The following is a 17,964-nucleotide window of genomic DNA, read 5'->3' on the forward strand; positions in this document are numbered from 1 at the left end:
AGACATTAATTAGTATCATTCGACATACAACAACGTCGGAATGGTCCTCTTTCTTCAACACTGGTGTGTAGTTTCGCATACGTCATCCGTGACCTCTTGACGTGATGACGTATTGCGTGAGGTCGTCCTGGCGCATTAAAAAAAACGGAGATAGACGCGAAGTTGTGGTTTAAAAGTGCATATTTTTCTTGTCAAAAATGACAATCGTTTCGCTAGATAAGATGCCTTGTTTAAAATTGTTTAAAGTCCTTTGAAACTGCAATTTTAAACTGCATTAAAACATTAAAGTCCATTAAAATGAGAAAAATCATGGAATGTTTTCCTCAAAAAAACATATTTCTCGACTGAACAAAGAAAGACATCAACATTTTGGATGACATGGTGGTCAGTAAATTATCTGGATTTTTTTTAAGAAAATTGACTAATCCTTTAAGATTCAAGAATTGAGAGTCTTGTAAGGTGCAAAATACTTACAGACACTTTACGGATTCGGTCAGATCGGCCGAAAAAGTAGGCATCCTCGAAGGAAGAGTGGCTTCCCTTAAATTTCTCTGACAGGTTGCGGTAAAGGCGCTTAGCAGCGCTGGGGGAGGCAGGGCCCGCCCCCTTCTTGTTCTGGGTTAGCTGCAGGTTCTGCATCTGTTGCGTCATGCTAATGGAGAAGTTCCTGTTTAGTAGGGAAAGACAACAGGCTGAATGCATTTATCAGATGATATCTGTTGAACCATAGCTGCTTAATTCTATAACAAAAACCAAATCTTAACATGTGTTGTGGTATGTGGTTCATGTCCTCTTTTTCTGACTAATATCTGAGTCAGCAGTGTCTCTATGACAGATGGCCGCAGGTTAGTCATTGATGCTCCAGAACGAGCAAAAGCGGCAAAATATCACCATATTGATGTCCAGGTATTTTGTAAAAAAAAATGCCAAATGCGATACAGTATTTAACAATCCTGAGCTTTAACCTCAGAAGCCAGATGCTTGCTTTTTAAATAAAATTTAATGGAAAAAAATCCAATATTTTTTATTTTTTAGACATTTAAGGTCACTGTCAAAACTAATGTTGCTTAACAAACCATAACACAGTGAATTTTCTAAACAGTGACAGCCAGACTGCGGCTTTCACTGCAGTCGACATTGTTTGGTTGTCAAGCATATTCTTAATGGTTTAATTATGAAATAAAATCCAGAAAAAATTATAATTTTGTAAATCACAGCCAACAAATATTATAGTCGCTCTCGGGAGTCCCCTATTAAGACGGCACCTTGTTGTATAATATAGGAAATGCATGATTAGCGTTGATGAGATATATAAAAAACACACAACAGTATGTGTGATAAAATGTGGGATGTAGTCAGAACATTGTGATTGTACATCTTCAGCAACTAGTAAGGTCATTCGTGAAGACTAAGTTAACTGTAGGTTATGTAACACGGACGATTAGCATCTCTATCATCCATGATTCACATAATTGGCTGCCATCAACAAAAACATCTGCCGTGGGTACATGCTGTCTCAAGACCCAAAGTCGTGAAACAAAAAAAAATAATAACCCTGCACCTTTCGTTTCAACCCTATCATTAAAGTATATACTGAAAAGACAGCATCTGATGTGTCCCCGGTTGACTTTCTCCTTAAAAACCAGCAGAACTGCAGGGGATCTATGTGATATTTCTCATCCCGACAGTCAATAATCCAGTCAGACATGACATTAAGGCAGTGTTGCTCTGTTGTTTTATGTCTGTGCGCAGTTTTGTGCACCCAAAACACCCACTCGAAGCACTAATAATAATGCACTCCGCTGCGCAAGAGCAAAACCTCTGACACCAGGCAGTAACTGAGAGAGCGTAGTAAAAGGGTCGAATTAGAATGGTGCTCTTTGCGAGACTCGGTTAGGACTTAAATCCAATTGAGCCAATCAATAAGGAAAGGGCAGCTGCCACTGTGACTGAGGAGCACCTGTGGGAAACAGCGGCGGGGTGATGGGTAATTTTAGCAGCGCTGGAGGGGCTCGTACTGAGAAGAGCGCCACAGATCCCACCTGTGCAGTGGAAAAGTACACTTTAAGTGAACGAAAAAGAAAGAGAGGCTGAACTCACCTGTCCAGGCTCTGGGAGCTTCCTGATGAGCCGGTGAGGAGGAAAAGTGGTCGGAAATCCTTAATCAATGCAGCATCGCTTTGTCTCTGGTTGAGTCTTTGAGCCAGTCGGGAGATCTTACTGTCAGATCTGCTAAAACAGTCAGAAGGACCGGCGGGTGAGCCAGGACCGGGTGTGGGATGGTGGCTGGTTCATGGAACGGGAAGAGGAAAAGGGTTGAAACAGACACCCCTGCTCTGGAGTAGCCCGGCGTACCAGGTGTTCATCAGAGCTCTCCTTTTCACGCGCATCTCGCCTTGGTGTTGTCTGGCTAGTGTGCGGTGAGAAGAGTGGAGAGGAGATGAAGGGGGGAGGGAGAGCGAGAGAGAGAGAGAGAGAGAAAGAGAGAGAGAGGCATTCTGCAGGCACTAGGATGAGCGATACAGGGGAAACAAAAGCACACAAGCGTTTGAAACCAAGTACCACTGAGCATGCTCAGAGCACGCTGTGCAAGCGATAGAAGAAAGGGGAGGGGGGAACCTGTTGTGCTTTTTTTCTAATCACTCCAGTTTTCTCATTCTGTCGCTTATCTGTAGTAACAGGCATCTAATCCCTCAACGCAACAGTCTGGCACTTTGACCGTCGAAATGCGGACACAAGAAGATTCACATGTAACTGGCACCTCACACATACACAGTTGTTATGAATTTTAGGGCACGTTTCCAACGGGAATGCTCTTCCAGTAAGTCATAATTATGAAGAGTAAGGGACAGATTTACTAAAGAGGGAAAATTAGAACGAGAGTGTAAATTTAAAACAGCGCCAATTGGAGTAGACATTTCTTCAGGTGATTTACTGACAAGGTGCCAAAATCTCATTTCCATAATGACCAAGGCAATCTAGAAAGAGCAGCGCAATTAATGAAGAGTTTAAAGTGCACCTATTTCATGTTAGAAAATGTTATTTGGTGTATGTGGTGTAATATAATGGGTTTGCCTGGTTTATGGTTAAAAAAACACATTATTTTCCACATTATTTTAATTTACAGGCTGTGAGTCCAAGCGGGAGGAATTATGATAATGTCGGGCTTGTCCACATCAACAGGCCCAGAAAATAAACTGTTGCCTACAATCCGTGTGTTTGTCGTAGTCCAAGAAAAGAAACGATAACTTACGTCATTGTTTACTTTGGGGTTTATACTAGAGGTCTGTATTCGAAATGACCCGAATCACTTTATACCTGAACCCAACGTAATTAATTAAATGAGGTTATCGAAATCTGGGAAAAATAAGCAGCTTTTCTGCTCTCGAACGATTGGGGGCATGTCGTCTGTTTTTCCGCTGAAATCACGCTCATTCACGAAAAAGCTAACATCTCTTTAAACGCTAATACATGAATAGATGTTCATGATTGTGTTAAGGGCGGGGCATACTCTGTGGCTCAAGTGCATCATCGAGCCATCGTTTTAGCCCCGCCCAAATAATCCTGAACCAGAGATGCTCACAAGTCCCTGAGCTCGAGTCCGAGTCAAGTCTGAAGTCTCTGGGCTGGAGTCCAAGTCAAGTCTCAAGTCTTGTAACAAATAAAACTCTAATAACAAATAAAGAAATTATAAACATTTATAAAAAAGAACAAAGTTGCACATTAAGTAAGGTCTAAAATTAGCATTAGGTACAGAAATTAAATTAAATGGATAATAACACTGTCTTTATTGTACAAATTAAATATTATTAATATTATTTTTAGAGCAATAGAAGTGATTTTCTGTTTGTCTTGGGTTGTTTGATTAACATAAATGACACAGACTTAAGTAGGTTAATTGAGGTTACTGTCTCTTTAAGAACAAATAAGCCCAGACTGGTTTCTGACTGCTTAAGACATAAACAAAAATGTTTTTATTAGAAAAAGAATACTGTGAGATCATTTTGTGTGTATGTGCCCTGTCAAGAAAAGAAAGATTTTATGTTGGCTTAACTTTTGAAACACTTCTCTCTGTATGTGCACTACTGAGGGCACTTAAACGTGTGCTCAAACACAGGCGGAGGGCGAATTCCAAACAGCGCTTCAGGAAGAAGATGCAGCAGTCGCTTCACATAAAAACGTTACGTTGTTTTTCATTGCTCTAATCAGCAAATGTATGTTAACGGACTACAGTATGACACAAAGTAGCGCAACTCTGGACCTGACTGGAGCTGGACCGGACACACTTAACCGCATGTGCGTACAGAAATCTGCTCACTTGCGCACCTTTTTGCGGTTAAATTTTTTAACCATTTAAACAATTGCAAGCCTTAGAAACACGTTAATGATAAACTTACCCTATTTAAATTGCATATTAATCCGTGAATCGCATGCGAGCCGAACCGCGGATCCGTCACAGCACTACCCAAAGCTTCAGATGAATGCCACAGCAGCGGCTGGTGCAGTCGACATGTATGTTCGCGGCCGCGCGCGCGGAGCAGATACGTCATGTGTTACGTCGTGGGCAGGTTGTAGGTAACGAAGCGAGGGGTATGACAGCGAGCTCATCAGACGTTTCCTAAAAATAAACATTGTTCACGAGTCGCGCGGCTCGAGTCCGAGTCGAGTCTGAAGTCTTTGAGGACGAGTCTCAAGTCGAGTCTGAAGTCACTGTGTGTGCGACTTAAGTCCGAGTCTCAAACTCGAGTCCCCATCTCTGTCCTGAACACAGAAATGTGGAAAAACTGTATAATGGTGTAACTCCACAATTCAGTACTACATAGTGCACAGTCTTTGTAACATGTTTCAGCAATGCATTTCTTTTGCGGCTTTCACATAGGACGCAGTGTGTGCTGCGCTCGCCGCTGGGTTCAGCGCAGCCAAGCGATTTGTGCTCTGATGGCCAGACCAAAGTAGGCGGGGTTTTCAATAAATTACTACAGTGTTTATATTTGCGTTAAATAGTGGATGAGGAATACAGAGACTGATGTTGCCCGTCTACAAGCCACCTGACTTAAAACACACCTGACATGCCAACTTGAATTGCTACGTGTTTCCATGACACGGCTTTCCTTCCGATGTCTCTGTAGGATCGTAAACTTGTATTTTAAAGCTCTGGGAATTCCGAAACACATACGAAGCTTTTCGTCCATTTTGATTTTGATTTGGATGCCCCGTTTCTATTGGCCGCGCAGGTAATCGTCACAGAGCGCAGCACAAAAGTTAAACTATTTTGAACTTTGACCGCGGCGCTTTGCTCGACGCAACAACAAACCACCCTCGTGCAGCGCAAGCCATTGAAATGAATGGGTTTCCGCATCCTATGTGAAATCCGCATAACAAGTACAAACCTTGGTAAACTGCATTGTGTGATTCTTTTAACTCAGTTAACTTGCCAATTAAGAGAAAACGCTTCCCTGCCAATGACGAGTTTTTACGGCAATCTGTAATTCTGCTAATACCCAACTAATAAAACCTGGAAGTATGCCTTTAGTGCAAACAGTTCAAACTGCGTGTATGTTTCGATCATCGAAAGTCCTGATCGATCATCATCTCTATCAAAAGTCCTTCACAAAAATGCAATTATCTTAGCTTTTTGCTCAAAATATGGTATTTTTGAAGAAAGGTGATAAAAAACAAATAAAGGTAGGATTAAACATGTATTTAGTTTGAAAGCAGAGGGTCTGTTCTTTTATTTGATATATTGTATGTTTATATATTTAAAAAAAGAAAATTTTCTGGAAGGCATTCAACTGTTGTCAAAATCCTAAAAAATGCTGGCGCTGGCTGGCAATAAAAAAAAAGCTGGCGGGGAAAGAGTTAAATACTTAAATACTCATACTCTCCTCCAATAAATGCAGCTTCTGAAAGAGAAACTCCTACAAATGCATATGCAGTAAAGTCAGTCGAAAAAACAACTGTCCAAGCCTTTTTAAAGCAAATTTCTCACTGCACGTAAATCCATCGTTTTTTAAGGGCAAAAGAAGCGTTTGCGCAAGCTGTTAGTAAGCTTCTTGGATACGTTTGTTATGAAAAGATTAGCTAGCCACCATCTAGTTTTTATCAGATTTATGTTGCAATCAGATACACAAACAAGAGCAGCACCCACAGGTTGTTGTGCCATAAAGGTAATATGCAATAAGGCAGCCATACAAATGAAAGAAAAACACACCATTGTGATAAAAGCTAAATAGTGTCTAGTTGAACTCTTGACTATAAAATGTCCCCAAAGGGCAAAACACATAATGACTGGTGGATAATCAAACAGTCTGTCCTATTTTCTTCTCTTTGTCATAATAATGATCCGAACATCAGGAGGAAAAATATCCTGTTTTTGCTTTTTTATTTGTGGTGGTCCTTATACTTTCAAGCAATATGTTTAAATAAGAGTGGTTCATAACTACAGGTAATGCTTTTAATCCATTAATACTGACTTAATAGCTGGAATGCTTGACGGTGCTGTTTAGTGACCCAGTGCACAAAAGCATGTTCTGATTTTTATTGTCTCCTGGGGCTGATGGAAAATTACAGTTCCATTAACTGCCAGGAGACGTTTCTAAGCGTTTTAAAGGAAATATTAGCTTTTAAAGACGAAACGTGAAACGATCCACAAAACAGAAGGAAGTGTTCTGATCTGTTCTGAATTTTACCCTGTCTACAGTCGTGACAGACTGTGAAAATGGCCCTCTCTAGAGAATAAGGAATATTATACTAATACGGCTTATTATCTCTCCACCTACTGGCATATTAGTGCATGCTTTCATTTGTCAGACAAAAGACTCGGGCTATTTGTTTCTCATGCAAAACAGCCCCTACCATTAGCACGGCCTTGTCCTAAATATCGCCATGAGCCCTCACAGAATTCAGAGTCCACACTTTGGTAATGTAATGACGCTAGTCGGGTTGTACGGTGCACCAGCACAGGGGGAACACAGTGGGCGGTCATGAATACCCTTCTGTAAAAAAACCCACATTTTTCGAGTGGACTTCATGGATATGCACAAGTGTCAAGTAATGTGTGCTGTTTCAAACAGTGTTGAATCCCCTCAGTTTAGCTAGGGTTACCTAACCATTCTGCCTGGAGATAAAAAGAGAGGTTTGTGGAAAATGGGATGATTCACAGGACCACATGGAGTGCCTGCTAAGTGAGAGACACATTTTCCCACTGCACTCTCACCTATCTATCTAGTGAGATAGCACAAATGCCATCATGCATCCTTTGTTAATTCAATCGAAAAGTTTCAAGTGAAACCAAAGAAGGAAACTGAATGGACAAATGGAAAGAGATGGAAAAAGGTGAATGAACAATGGCTGCCACGTTGAAAAGTGACAGGTACTATTTTAGTGTTTGTAAAAAAACATATTGTATAAATCTTGTAGCTACAGTATACAGTAGTCCAAAGAAGCTACAAGATTTATTGTGAAGACAATAAATCAGACAGCTTTGTTTAATATCTAATTTTGTACTTAACAAAAAAAATGGTCAAAATAAGTACCCCAGTACACTTTATAAAGGTGTACAGATATGTATACATTTGGTATCAATATGTACCTTTGAGGTACCTGCAGTGGTGGACGTTTACTTATTTTTTTCGAATTTCGTCACAACATGTATGTAGCCCGTCATGTGTGTGGTTTGTAATTTCAAAATATGTGTTCTGCGCGTCGAGTGAACCTATGTGCTTCACGTGCTTTGTCAAAATAATTGCCTGAAGCAGACGCGTCTAAAGGGTTTATGATAAAAAAGACACTTGTGTTTGCCAGATACTCGCATAATCTCATGCGTAATCAGAGTTTACTGTTAAGTGAGTGTCTTGCGTGTATTTTGTGAACGTGAGCGTCTCTTTTATCATAAACGGTTTTGACGCGTGTGCAGCAGGCACTTATTTTGACAAAAAACGTGATGCACATGGTTCACATGACACAACAAACACATATTTTGACACATCTGGGTACCAGCATGCACCTCTGAGTTAATAATATGAACTCTTTATGTCCAAAAAGCTGTGCTTTTTGAAAGAGTACTGCCCCAGTGATAGAAGGGCTACATATTTGTGACCGTTTCGTCGGTTATTTTGTCCTGCAAACAGCCCCTAGATTTTATTAAATCAGTATTAAAAATGTATCTCTTTTAACTTTTATTAAATGAATGCTTATGTATCTAGGCTACATCTCAGCCTTCATAAAGACATATCATAAAATTGGGATGTGATTCTTTATATTTTTAACATTATTTCTTAACAAATAGGCAGCATTTGAAATGTAATGTAATCAAACAGAAGATGATTGATGTGAAAAGGAGAAAACTATAACACTGTACCTTGGGAGATACTTGAATTATGAGATGGTGCTCTGATTTCTATAAAAGTATTGCGGGAATGTTCCTCTCCTGATGCATGATAAGATTGCTGTCACGCATCTGACAAACCAGCAAGTGTCTCAGAGAGTAACCGTTACTCGACGATAAATAGTGTGCAGTTGCATCTTGTCTGTACTTTCAACTCTTAAACTTTCTTAGGTGTATGCGGATCTGGAGCTTTCTCTGCCATCGATTAAAATCGACTCCAGACAAAGTAACGAGACCCGCCCTCCCTTTGACCGTGATTGGCCCTGACCTGATCCTGACTGTATTAAACAACTAATCAAACTGATGATGGCAGAGGTCTTCACAGAATGCGAGTGGTAATGTTTTGCATAAATGAAGGCTGCACAACTCGAAAATATGGGACAAACGACGTCCCGTGTCGATTCAAAATGATGCGCTTATTCTCAAATTCAGGATGACTTCAGAAATGTTTGGAAAGTTGAAGCTTGTGTGGAAGTTACCGGCCGCACTACTTGGTCCAAAAAAGAGCTTAGCTTCTGAAAAGCTATTTGATTTAGAAAGCAGCTAAGCTCCCAGCAAGCAAGCTACCTACAAAATATCAAATCATAACACTGAAAAAAACTTTACATTTCAGCCCTCAACAATGGTTTTAAGGGAGTTTTAACTCTTTTGCCGCCATTAACAAGTTATCCCGTTAATTAAGAGAAAACGCTTCCCTGCCAATGACAAGTATTTACGGCTCTCCGCAATACCGCGTTTATCCACCAAGTGGCGCACTTCTGCAACATATAAAATCCGTAAGTATCACCCTAGGGCAAGCAGCTGCATGTCGGTGTATGCTTTAAGCATAGACTGTAAAAAAGATGGACGACACCTGTTTGCTCTCTTCCATTGGTGAAAAGTGAAGCCGCCAGTGTCCCGATACGACTCTGACATCTTGGGTCTTGAGTCTGCGCAGTAGTGATTTCGGGACCAGTCTTACGCAGTAGTAAGCAGTAAAGCCACGAAATCAAGGCCCCACCTTCGCAGAATGCGCATATTACAACTGTCAATCATGACGTCACACCAACGTTTTTATAGCATTAAAGGACAAGTTCGGTATTTTAGACTTAAAGCCCTGTTTTCAGATTGTTTATGGTGAAATAGAACGGTTTTGACTGAAATTTCGACATTTGCGGCTGCCCTGAGAATTTTCGCGTGTTTGTGTTTCAGCTCAGACCTCTACAATGGGTTTAATGGTGCACTGGAACAATCCTTCCTAAAATGCATTAAACTTTCGTTTACAAAGACGTGAAACTCACCGAGTGGTCAGGGGTGTTCACTGGTATGCTCACACAAAAATCGCTCCAAAAGACGCATTCCAACAGGTTTTATCGTAGTTTTTACCAACTCCATTGACTTGTATTAGTTGTGCTGTGAGGTACAGTATTACTCCGCGCTGGGAACTTTGTTTCTATTCTTGCAATTGGCAAAGGCGGATTAGCGCCACCACCTGGGCTGGAGTGTCTATTATTCAAGCTCTAAGCGGAAGGATGTACGGGTGTGAGGCGTTTGGAAAAATAGGTCCACAAGTTAACAACGAATGCTAAAACAGCTGTTGGAAATCATCTTTTGCAGCGATTTTTGTGTGAGCATATCAGTGAACACCCCTGACCACTCGGTGAGTTTCACGTCTTTTTAAACGAAAGTTTAATGCATTTTAGGAAGGATTGTTCCAGTGCACCATTAGACCCATTGTAGAGGTCTGAGCCGAAACACAAACACGCGAAAATTCTCAGGGCAGCCGCAAATGTCGAAATTTCAGTCAAAACCGTTCTATTTCACCATAAACAATCTGAAAACAGGGCTTTAAGTCTAAAATACCGAACTTGTCCTTTAAATAACTAACTAAAAACAAACTTATTTTAAAAACTAACACTTGAATTCACATCAGCATGATAAAAACTACAGTAAATGACAGAAATCAGCTTCGGAAAAAGATATTTGAAGTGTAATTCAATTGTTTAGTTGGTCTCAAGTCCCATTGAATAACATGGGGAGGCGGGGTTTATGACCTATACTAAGACCAGTCACCAGGGGGCGATCGAGACGTTTTGGCTTCACTTTTAACCCGTTTAATCCCAAATTTTTTCTTGGAATTTGAATATATGCAATTTACTCCTTAGACCTCCCTAACACACAAACTTTATGCCTTCTTTGATTTTATGTTGGTTAAGTTAGTGAAATATTAGGTTTTATACCCGGTCACAAAAGTGACCGGTGGGAAACATCATAGCCGGACTTCATTAAAATTCAATTAGACATATTTACATTAGAAAAAGTGTGTTATACTACCGGTCACAATTGTGACCGTTAAAAAAAATCTCAAAATATATCTGTAAGTGACCCCACGTACAAAATTGATAGTTCTATTTGTTAATTAAGATGTTTTACTTCTTTTTGTAGTAGTCTGAGGTAGACGACATCTTCTAGATGTGCAAGCAGGAAGTAAACTGATCTGGTCATGTGACCTTTCACCCTAGTCACATGACATTGATACATTTTAATCAAGACAATCTATTTTTTCATTTAAAAGTTTAATTTCTTGCCCAGAGCCAACATCAACACTTTTAGAGCTTTCAGAAAGAAGAAAAAAAACACGGTCACAAATGTGACCGGTGGGATTAAACGGGTTAAGGGCTTGTGTGGCACGCTTGGTTTTAAGAATCGCTCTGAATCTAATTTCTAACAAAAGTTCTTTACAAAAATCTCAGCTTTTTGCTAAAAACTTGGTATTTGTGAAGAAACCTACCCATATTTGAGAGGTTGTAAAAAGAGAAGTAATGAAGGAAGGATGAAAGGTTTTTAGTTTGAAAAGGTTTTTCTGTTCTTTCAATTGATATATTGTATGTTTATATATTTAATGTAGAAGGCATTAAACTTTTGTGAAAATCATGCAAAAATGCTGGCGCTGGCTGGCAACTTTTTTTTTAAATGCTGGCAGCGAAAGAGTTACAACACTATACTCAAAATGTACCCATATGCTAATATGACACTTGATATACAGCACCCTAGACAAGAGGCCGTCCTATTTAAAAAGGGAAGTGCGTCAAAACCGCTCAAATATAATGTAAAAGAACATTTTCTATGAGGGCAGAACAAAGCTGTTTCCATAGCTGCCGCTTAAAAGCAAAGCTCTCGCCGTCTTGCATGCGAGCATTCGGTGGACGGGCACTTAATGAAAACTGACATTAATGGTACAGCGAGATGCCAAACGTCATTGGTTACTATCAGCAGAATCCATGAAAGGGTATTATGAGCTTTAAAAAATTACAGCATCATTGTACACCGCTCGGCCCCTGGAAGCTTGAGATAAGAAGTAAATAAATGAGTTAATTAGTATTTCTTGACTATACCAATCAAGGAAGATTGTTTACCGGTGCAGCGTTTTTGTGCAGAGCTCTTAGCGTGACATCATGTGGCCTACAGGAATTCCTCCGTGCAACATCTCTGTTTATAACCACAATTTCTCAGGTCTGGCAGCCGGCGAAGGGAAAAAGAAACAAATTTACAAAAGCAAGACAAATGACACTGTCAAGGTATAACACCGCTGTAAAAGAACTTCATTTCTTTGTAAAGTCGAGAGGAAGCGATACTGGAAAGAGACAATGAAGAAACCAGACCAGCTAGTAATAGTATATAAGCCTAAGGTGTAGGATGACAAAGAGCACAAAGGTGGATACGTAAACAGGTACGAAGAGTGATGTAGATGTAGAAGATCAAAAGAAGATTAAGACTGTAAAAACACCCTAAAAAAAGAGACTCGGCAACAGGTTGCACAGGATGATAAATGCGCTCAAGGAACTTCTTGACAAGACTTCTTGTTACAAAGTCACTTCTGAATTGATGAGATCGGAGAGCCGATAAAGGTCTCACTTTACAGCTGGCTTCCAGACATTTCTCAAGAACGATCTGCAGAGGCGGGGCTATAAGATGAGCGAATGCGTACCCATTTACAAGGCAGTCTATAGAGTCACGACGTGTGTGAAAGAGCAGCTTTCTTCTCTCTCTGGGCTTTTGTGCACGGCTCCTCTCTGGAGCTCAAGGCTAAGTGCTGCATCTGCATGGCAGGCATAACAAAGGGCATGGCAACATTTCTGAGATGCACATCTCATCGGGGAAACGGGTTTGCAGGCTTAGACCCTATTAGCATTCTGTTAAAACCTCAAAAATACATAGTTTACAGTCAGTCAAATTCACAATAAACATGTTCCCCAGGCAAACAGAATACAGCAAATAGTCTCAAAACAACTTAAAACTGTGGGAAGTCTATACTACACAGAGACAAAATCCTGCCCTGGGATTTTCAGAGTGAATCATCAGCTGGATGCGTGACTTCATAAATTAAGTTTAATGTTGGTTCCCACATAAATTCATAAAACTGCATAAATGTAGGCTGCTAACAAAAGGGTTAAGGTAAGGGACCGACACTTGAGCTAAAGAAGAATTGGTTCCGATCAGTTGTGAGCTATAAAATATAAATGTGACCCTGTCTGTGGGTCAAACCCAACTAAAGCCATGTTTTGTGAGTTACTGCTTTCTAAAATCATTCTACATAATGTAAAGTACGTTCTGCGAAAATACACTGCAAAAAAATACATTCTTACTTATTTTTATCTTGTTTTTAGTACAACCTCTATTTTTTAAATCAAGGTGCATTTTCTTGATGAGCAACATGACCTAAGAAAAAATAGGCCTAGTTTTTAGAAAAAAATATACAATTTAAGTAAATTTGTGCTTAAAACAAGTCTGCCAATGGAGTTAGAAAAAAATCTTGAATTTTTATTGAGTTAACTTATTTCAAGATTTGTCCTTATCCCATTGGCTTTTTTGCTTGTTTTAGGCCCAAATGCACTTAAAGGGGACATTTTACAAGACTTTTTTAAGATGTCAAATAAATACACTGCAAAAAAATTCTTAGTATTCTAGTTTTTAAACCAGAAAATATCAAATGTAAGTGATTTTGTGCATAAAACAAGCAAAAAAATCTGCCAATGGGGAATTTTTCTTGAATTTTGCTTACCCCATTGGCAGATTTTTTTGCTTCTTTTATGTACAAAATCACTTAAATTTGAAGGTCAAAAAACTAGACTTATTTTCTTGGGTAGTTTTGCTCATTAAGAAAATACATCTTAATTTAAGAATTTGTAGATATTTTTACTAAAAACAAGACAAAAAAACCTAAGAATTTTTTTCTTGAAAATATTTTTTTTTTTTTGCAGTGTATTTGATGTCCCCAGAGTATGTATGTGACGCTTTTTCTCTATATATAGATAATTTATTTTAACATGTTAAAATTGCCACTTTGTAGGTGTGAGCAAAAATGTGCCGTTTTGGGTGTGCCCTTTAAATTCAAATGAGCTGATGTCTTCACTTAATGCCAGTGCCATGGTTGGATAGTGCAGATTAAGGGTTATATTATCCCCTTCTGACATCACAAGGGGAGCCAAATTTTTTAATTACCTATTTTTTTTACATGCTTGCAGAGAATGATTTACCAAAACTATGTTACTAGGTTGATCTTTTTCACATTTTCCATGTTGATAGAAGCACTGTGGATCCAATTATAGCACTTAACTCTTTCCCCGCCATTGAAGAGTTATCTCGTCAATCTGCAATACCGCTATTATCTTCCGCAATTTATAAAAACCAGAAGTATTGCCCTAGGGCAAACAGCTGTATGTCCGTGTATGTTTTAAAGATCGCTCTGCATCTGATCTCTATCAAAAGTCCTTCCCAAAAATGGAATTATCTAAAATTTACTATCGAAATTTTGTGTTTTTTAAGAAACCTACACATATTTGAGAGGTGATAAAAAAAGAACACATGAAGGTAGGATGAAACAGATTTTTTTGTTTGAAAGCAGAGGGTCTGTTCTTTTAAAAATGCTGGTGGCGAAAGAGTTAAAGGCGGAATGCATGATTTTTGGAAAACACTTTGAAAAGAGTTTCGGCCGAGAACCAAAACACACTTGTACACTGCAAAAAAAATGACTTTCTTACTTAGCATTTTTGTCTTGTTTTTAGTAGAAAAATCTAAAAGTTCTTAAATCAAGATGTATTTTCTTGATGAGCAAAATGACCCAAGAAAATAAATGTAGTTATTAGACAAAAACTATACAATTTAAGTGAATTTGTTCTTGAAACAAGCTCAACTATCTGCCAATGGGGTGAAAAAAGAAAAGAAAAAAAGAAAAAAATGTTCAAGATTTTTTTCTCACCCCATTGGCAGATTTTTTTGCTTGTTTTAAGCACAAATTCAATTAAATTGTATATTTTTGTTTATAAACTAGACTTCTTTTTTCTAATTTTCCTCATCAAGAAAAAGAATCTTGATTTAAGAATTTTTTGATGTTTCTACTGAAAACAAGACAAAAATGCTAAGTAAGAAAGTCATTTTTTGCAGTGGAGCCAATCAGCAGTAAGGGGCATGTCTACTAACTGACATGGGTTGCGTATGTGTGGGGCGGGGTTTAGGTGATTTCAAATGTCAACATTGGCTTTCAGAAATCATGCACCCCGCCTTTAAACATGGAAAAGTCAGATTATCATGATATGTCCCCTTTAAATTTTATTATATTTTTTGTCTAAAAACTAGACTTATTTTCAAATTGCATCTTTATTTAAGAATTACTAAGTAAGAAAGTGATTTTTTTGCAGTGTATAGCCTTTCTATCTTAGGTCATGAGATTAGGTCTGAGTTAGGTCATGTCAAAAATTGAAATTCAAGTGAAATCAATTATTGAAATCAAACTTTAATGCTCCTAATCTCAAAATTGCATTCAAAGACTTTAACCAGGGTTTCACAGAAAGAGTCACACATCTGTACATAAATTATCGCATATTGCAATATATTGATTCACATATCACATACATGGTTTTCTGTAGAAATAATAAATAAAATGTTCTTCTGTGGCTTCTCCTATACAACGCTTCAGGCTCAGGCTGACAAACCTTTTTTGTTTGTTTCAATTTAAACCTTATTTTCTAGCACCGCTTGCATCTGTCACAAAGTGTGTAGGAGGAGTGTACAACCAGTTCAATTCTGCTTGTGCATTTCAATTCACTTTAGACTAAAAAAGCACCAAATGACATCTGGTAACAAACAGATGCCAATACTAAAGTTAAGTAACCTGAGACTCTGTTTTAAGATTTTGCAAACCCTAATTATTTGCATTTGCGATTCAGGTCAAACGCTTATATAAACATTAAAGAGATCTTTACATAACCATCCTTTACTGAAGTTACTCTGAGTCAGGCTACGGTGAGTCAGCCTCATTTCGGCTACATACAGTACCGAAAATATATTCCTGAACGATTCATATTAGCATACGCAAGTACAACGCGTCCTAAAACCAAACTGGAACTGTAAACAGATGATAGCCTGAAGATTTTTGGACTCCAGAATTTTGTCACAGAGATCAGACATCAAAAGCAAAGCTTTCTCTGACATGGCCACTTTAAAGTCTCTAATGTCAAGAAGATTATTCATCCATAAACAAAAACTGAGCCACAGAGCATCTCCACTGACCAGGCATAAATCAAACAGATGTCAACTCACTCCAATGTTATCATCGTTCATAGGAAATGATGTGTGATTGTGACCGTCTCACGTTTTATTTTTGTCTGTGAAGCCATCCATTGATCTAAAGTAACACAATTTTCATTCAATGCATGACTGAATATTCTCCGTAACGCAGACGGGATTGGCATTATTGGTCAAAAAACACAAAAAATGTCCCCCTTGCTGAATCTGCACTGTACAAGAGCATAAGTTTACAAGTAGGATGCATATAATAAAAAATCCAAAGATAACAAAATCTTCGAAAAAAGTAAAAGAAATTACACTTACTGTACATTACAAAAGAATATTTCACTACATGGCATCTCTTTCATCACAAGGTGCCTGCGCTTTTCTATGAAATGAAAGCCAAAGGACTTGATTAGGTCTTCCTGATGCTTAAACGCAGCATCCATTGAGTTTCATCTCCATGGCAACGATACTAGTGCCATATTTCTTAATGGACACCAAGGGCTCCACTGATTCAGACCGCAGGCAGCGCGGTTTCTCTCTGAAGGGGAAAAGCATTCAGAAACAGCTTCCCTCTGCAGCTGTTAGGTATGTGCATGAAAACACACTATTAGCCAAACAAACACACACAGGTTAGCAGCTTAAAGAAGAGTGTTTTCTCTGTGTTTTGAGTTGAAAGCAATGCTTGACTGTAAAAAAGAAATTTTATCAAAGGAACGGCTAACACCTGTAAAGCTATTACGCACCGACCATTAACACCTACCGCGGCTCATACAGGGCAATTGCTTCCATGCCGTGTTATATTTAGAATCATTTCCTTTTGTTGCAATAATGCTTTTAAGGACTGTATCGCGTTGTAACCACTATTTAGTTACGTATTGCAGAGATGGGACCAAGTCACACATGTGCAAATCTCAAGTAAGTCTCAAGTCTGAACCTTCAAGTCTCAAGTTAGTCCCAAGTATTTTTTTTCTTGGGCAAGTCAAGTCAAGTCGAGTCACAGGCTATGTCAAGTCAATCCAAGTCAAGTCACCTTATTATTGTAATTTTACCTCCAGAATCTGATCTTAATAAAGATATATAGAATATAAAGATATAAAGAAATACTCATGTTCAGTAAAATACATCATGGAATCAAACAAAATTGTAATATCTTCCGTTCGCGCGCCTACATTTGGAAAAAACGAACTTGAGTGCGCAAAAGATGTGATATGTGAACCGGCCCTAACATTGTAGAATCCAGTCATTTTCTCTGTGTGTGTGTGTGTGTGTTCAGGTGGCAAACTTAGAAACAGTAGCCAAGTCTCGTACCGCTCAAGGGAAGTATTTTTAAAAAATAAATAAAAATTATTTGCTCACATTTGTCCCCAAAATGACATGATGAGGGTTAATGGCTACTTTAGCTATTATAACATAAGCTAACTACCAACTAACCTGATATTAACAAATTGACAAGCACTTACAGTACTGGGCAGAATGGCTCTTCAAATGATGGAAGAAATTGGAGGATGTCGTCTGGCTGCCCGTGATTTTAACATTGCATGTCTTGCAACGCACTGTTCGTCTTTTGCCATCTTGTTGAAGCTGAAAGCGATGACCCTCGCTACCCCTCTACCCCCTATCTGATCTGAGTGGGCGTGGTGTGCGTAAGGTACGAGAGGGCATGACTGATGATAGTGTCGTGATTCAGTCATGACAACACCATTCTCAGCCTGCGCTCCAGCTGGGTCAACTTTATTTTTTAAAATAATTTATATATTTTATATTCAAACTGAAAACATGATGTGATTAACACTCAAGTCATTCAAGTCATCGTGTCTCAAGTCAAGTCAAGTCCCGAGTCTTTAACTTCCAAGTCCGAGTCAAGTCTCAAGTATTTTATTTTTTGTCAAGTCAAGTCACAAAAATAGCACTCAAGTCGACTCGAGTCCAAGTCACCAAGTCACAAGTCCCCATGTCTGACGTATTCCCATACAACCAAACGAAAACTACAACAAATAATGCACAAATGTATAATAAGCAGTCAAATA

At 38.8% G+C, this 17,964-nt stretch overlaps 2 protein-coding genes across 6 annotated transcripts in view; both read right to left on the reverse strand.

The window, feature by feature from the left end:
* Nucleotides 1-17,964, reverse strand: part of nat9 (N-acetyltransferase 9) — a 298,893-nt gene that overhangs the window by 167,681 nt on the left and 113,248 nt on the right. The window lies entirely within an intron of this gene.
* Nucleotides 1-17,964, reverse strand: part of ankfn1a (ankyrin repeat and fibronectin type III domain containing 1a) — a 115,400-nt gene that overhangs the window by 53,870 nt on the left and 43,566 nt on the right. For 2 of the 5 annotated variants that reach the window (XM_065262525.1, XM_065262528.1), the window contains 2 exons: nt 2,101-2,232; nt 475-667 (listed from right to left, as the gene is read on the reverse strand). In XM_065262525.1, the coding sequence (XP_065118597.1) occupies nt 475-667; nt 2,101-2,232 (325 nt within the window). Of the gene's footprint in view, nt 1-474; nt 668-2,100; nt 2,287-17,964 lie in introns of all 5 variants that reach the window. The other 3 variants (XM_065262524.1, XM_065262527.1, XM_065262526.1) reach the window with 2 other exon arrangements.

The sequence above is a fragment of the Paramisgurnus dabryanus genome, chromosome 1 (assembly GCF_030506205.2).
Source record: "Paramisgurnus dabryanus chromosome 1, PD_genome_1.1, whole genome shotgun sequence".
Taxonomy (NCBI): Eukaryota; Metazoa; Chordata; class Actinopteri; order Cypriniformes; family Cobitidae; genus Paramisgurnus; species Paramisgurnus dabryanus.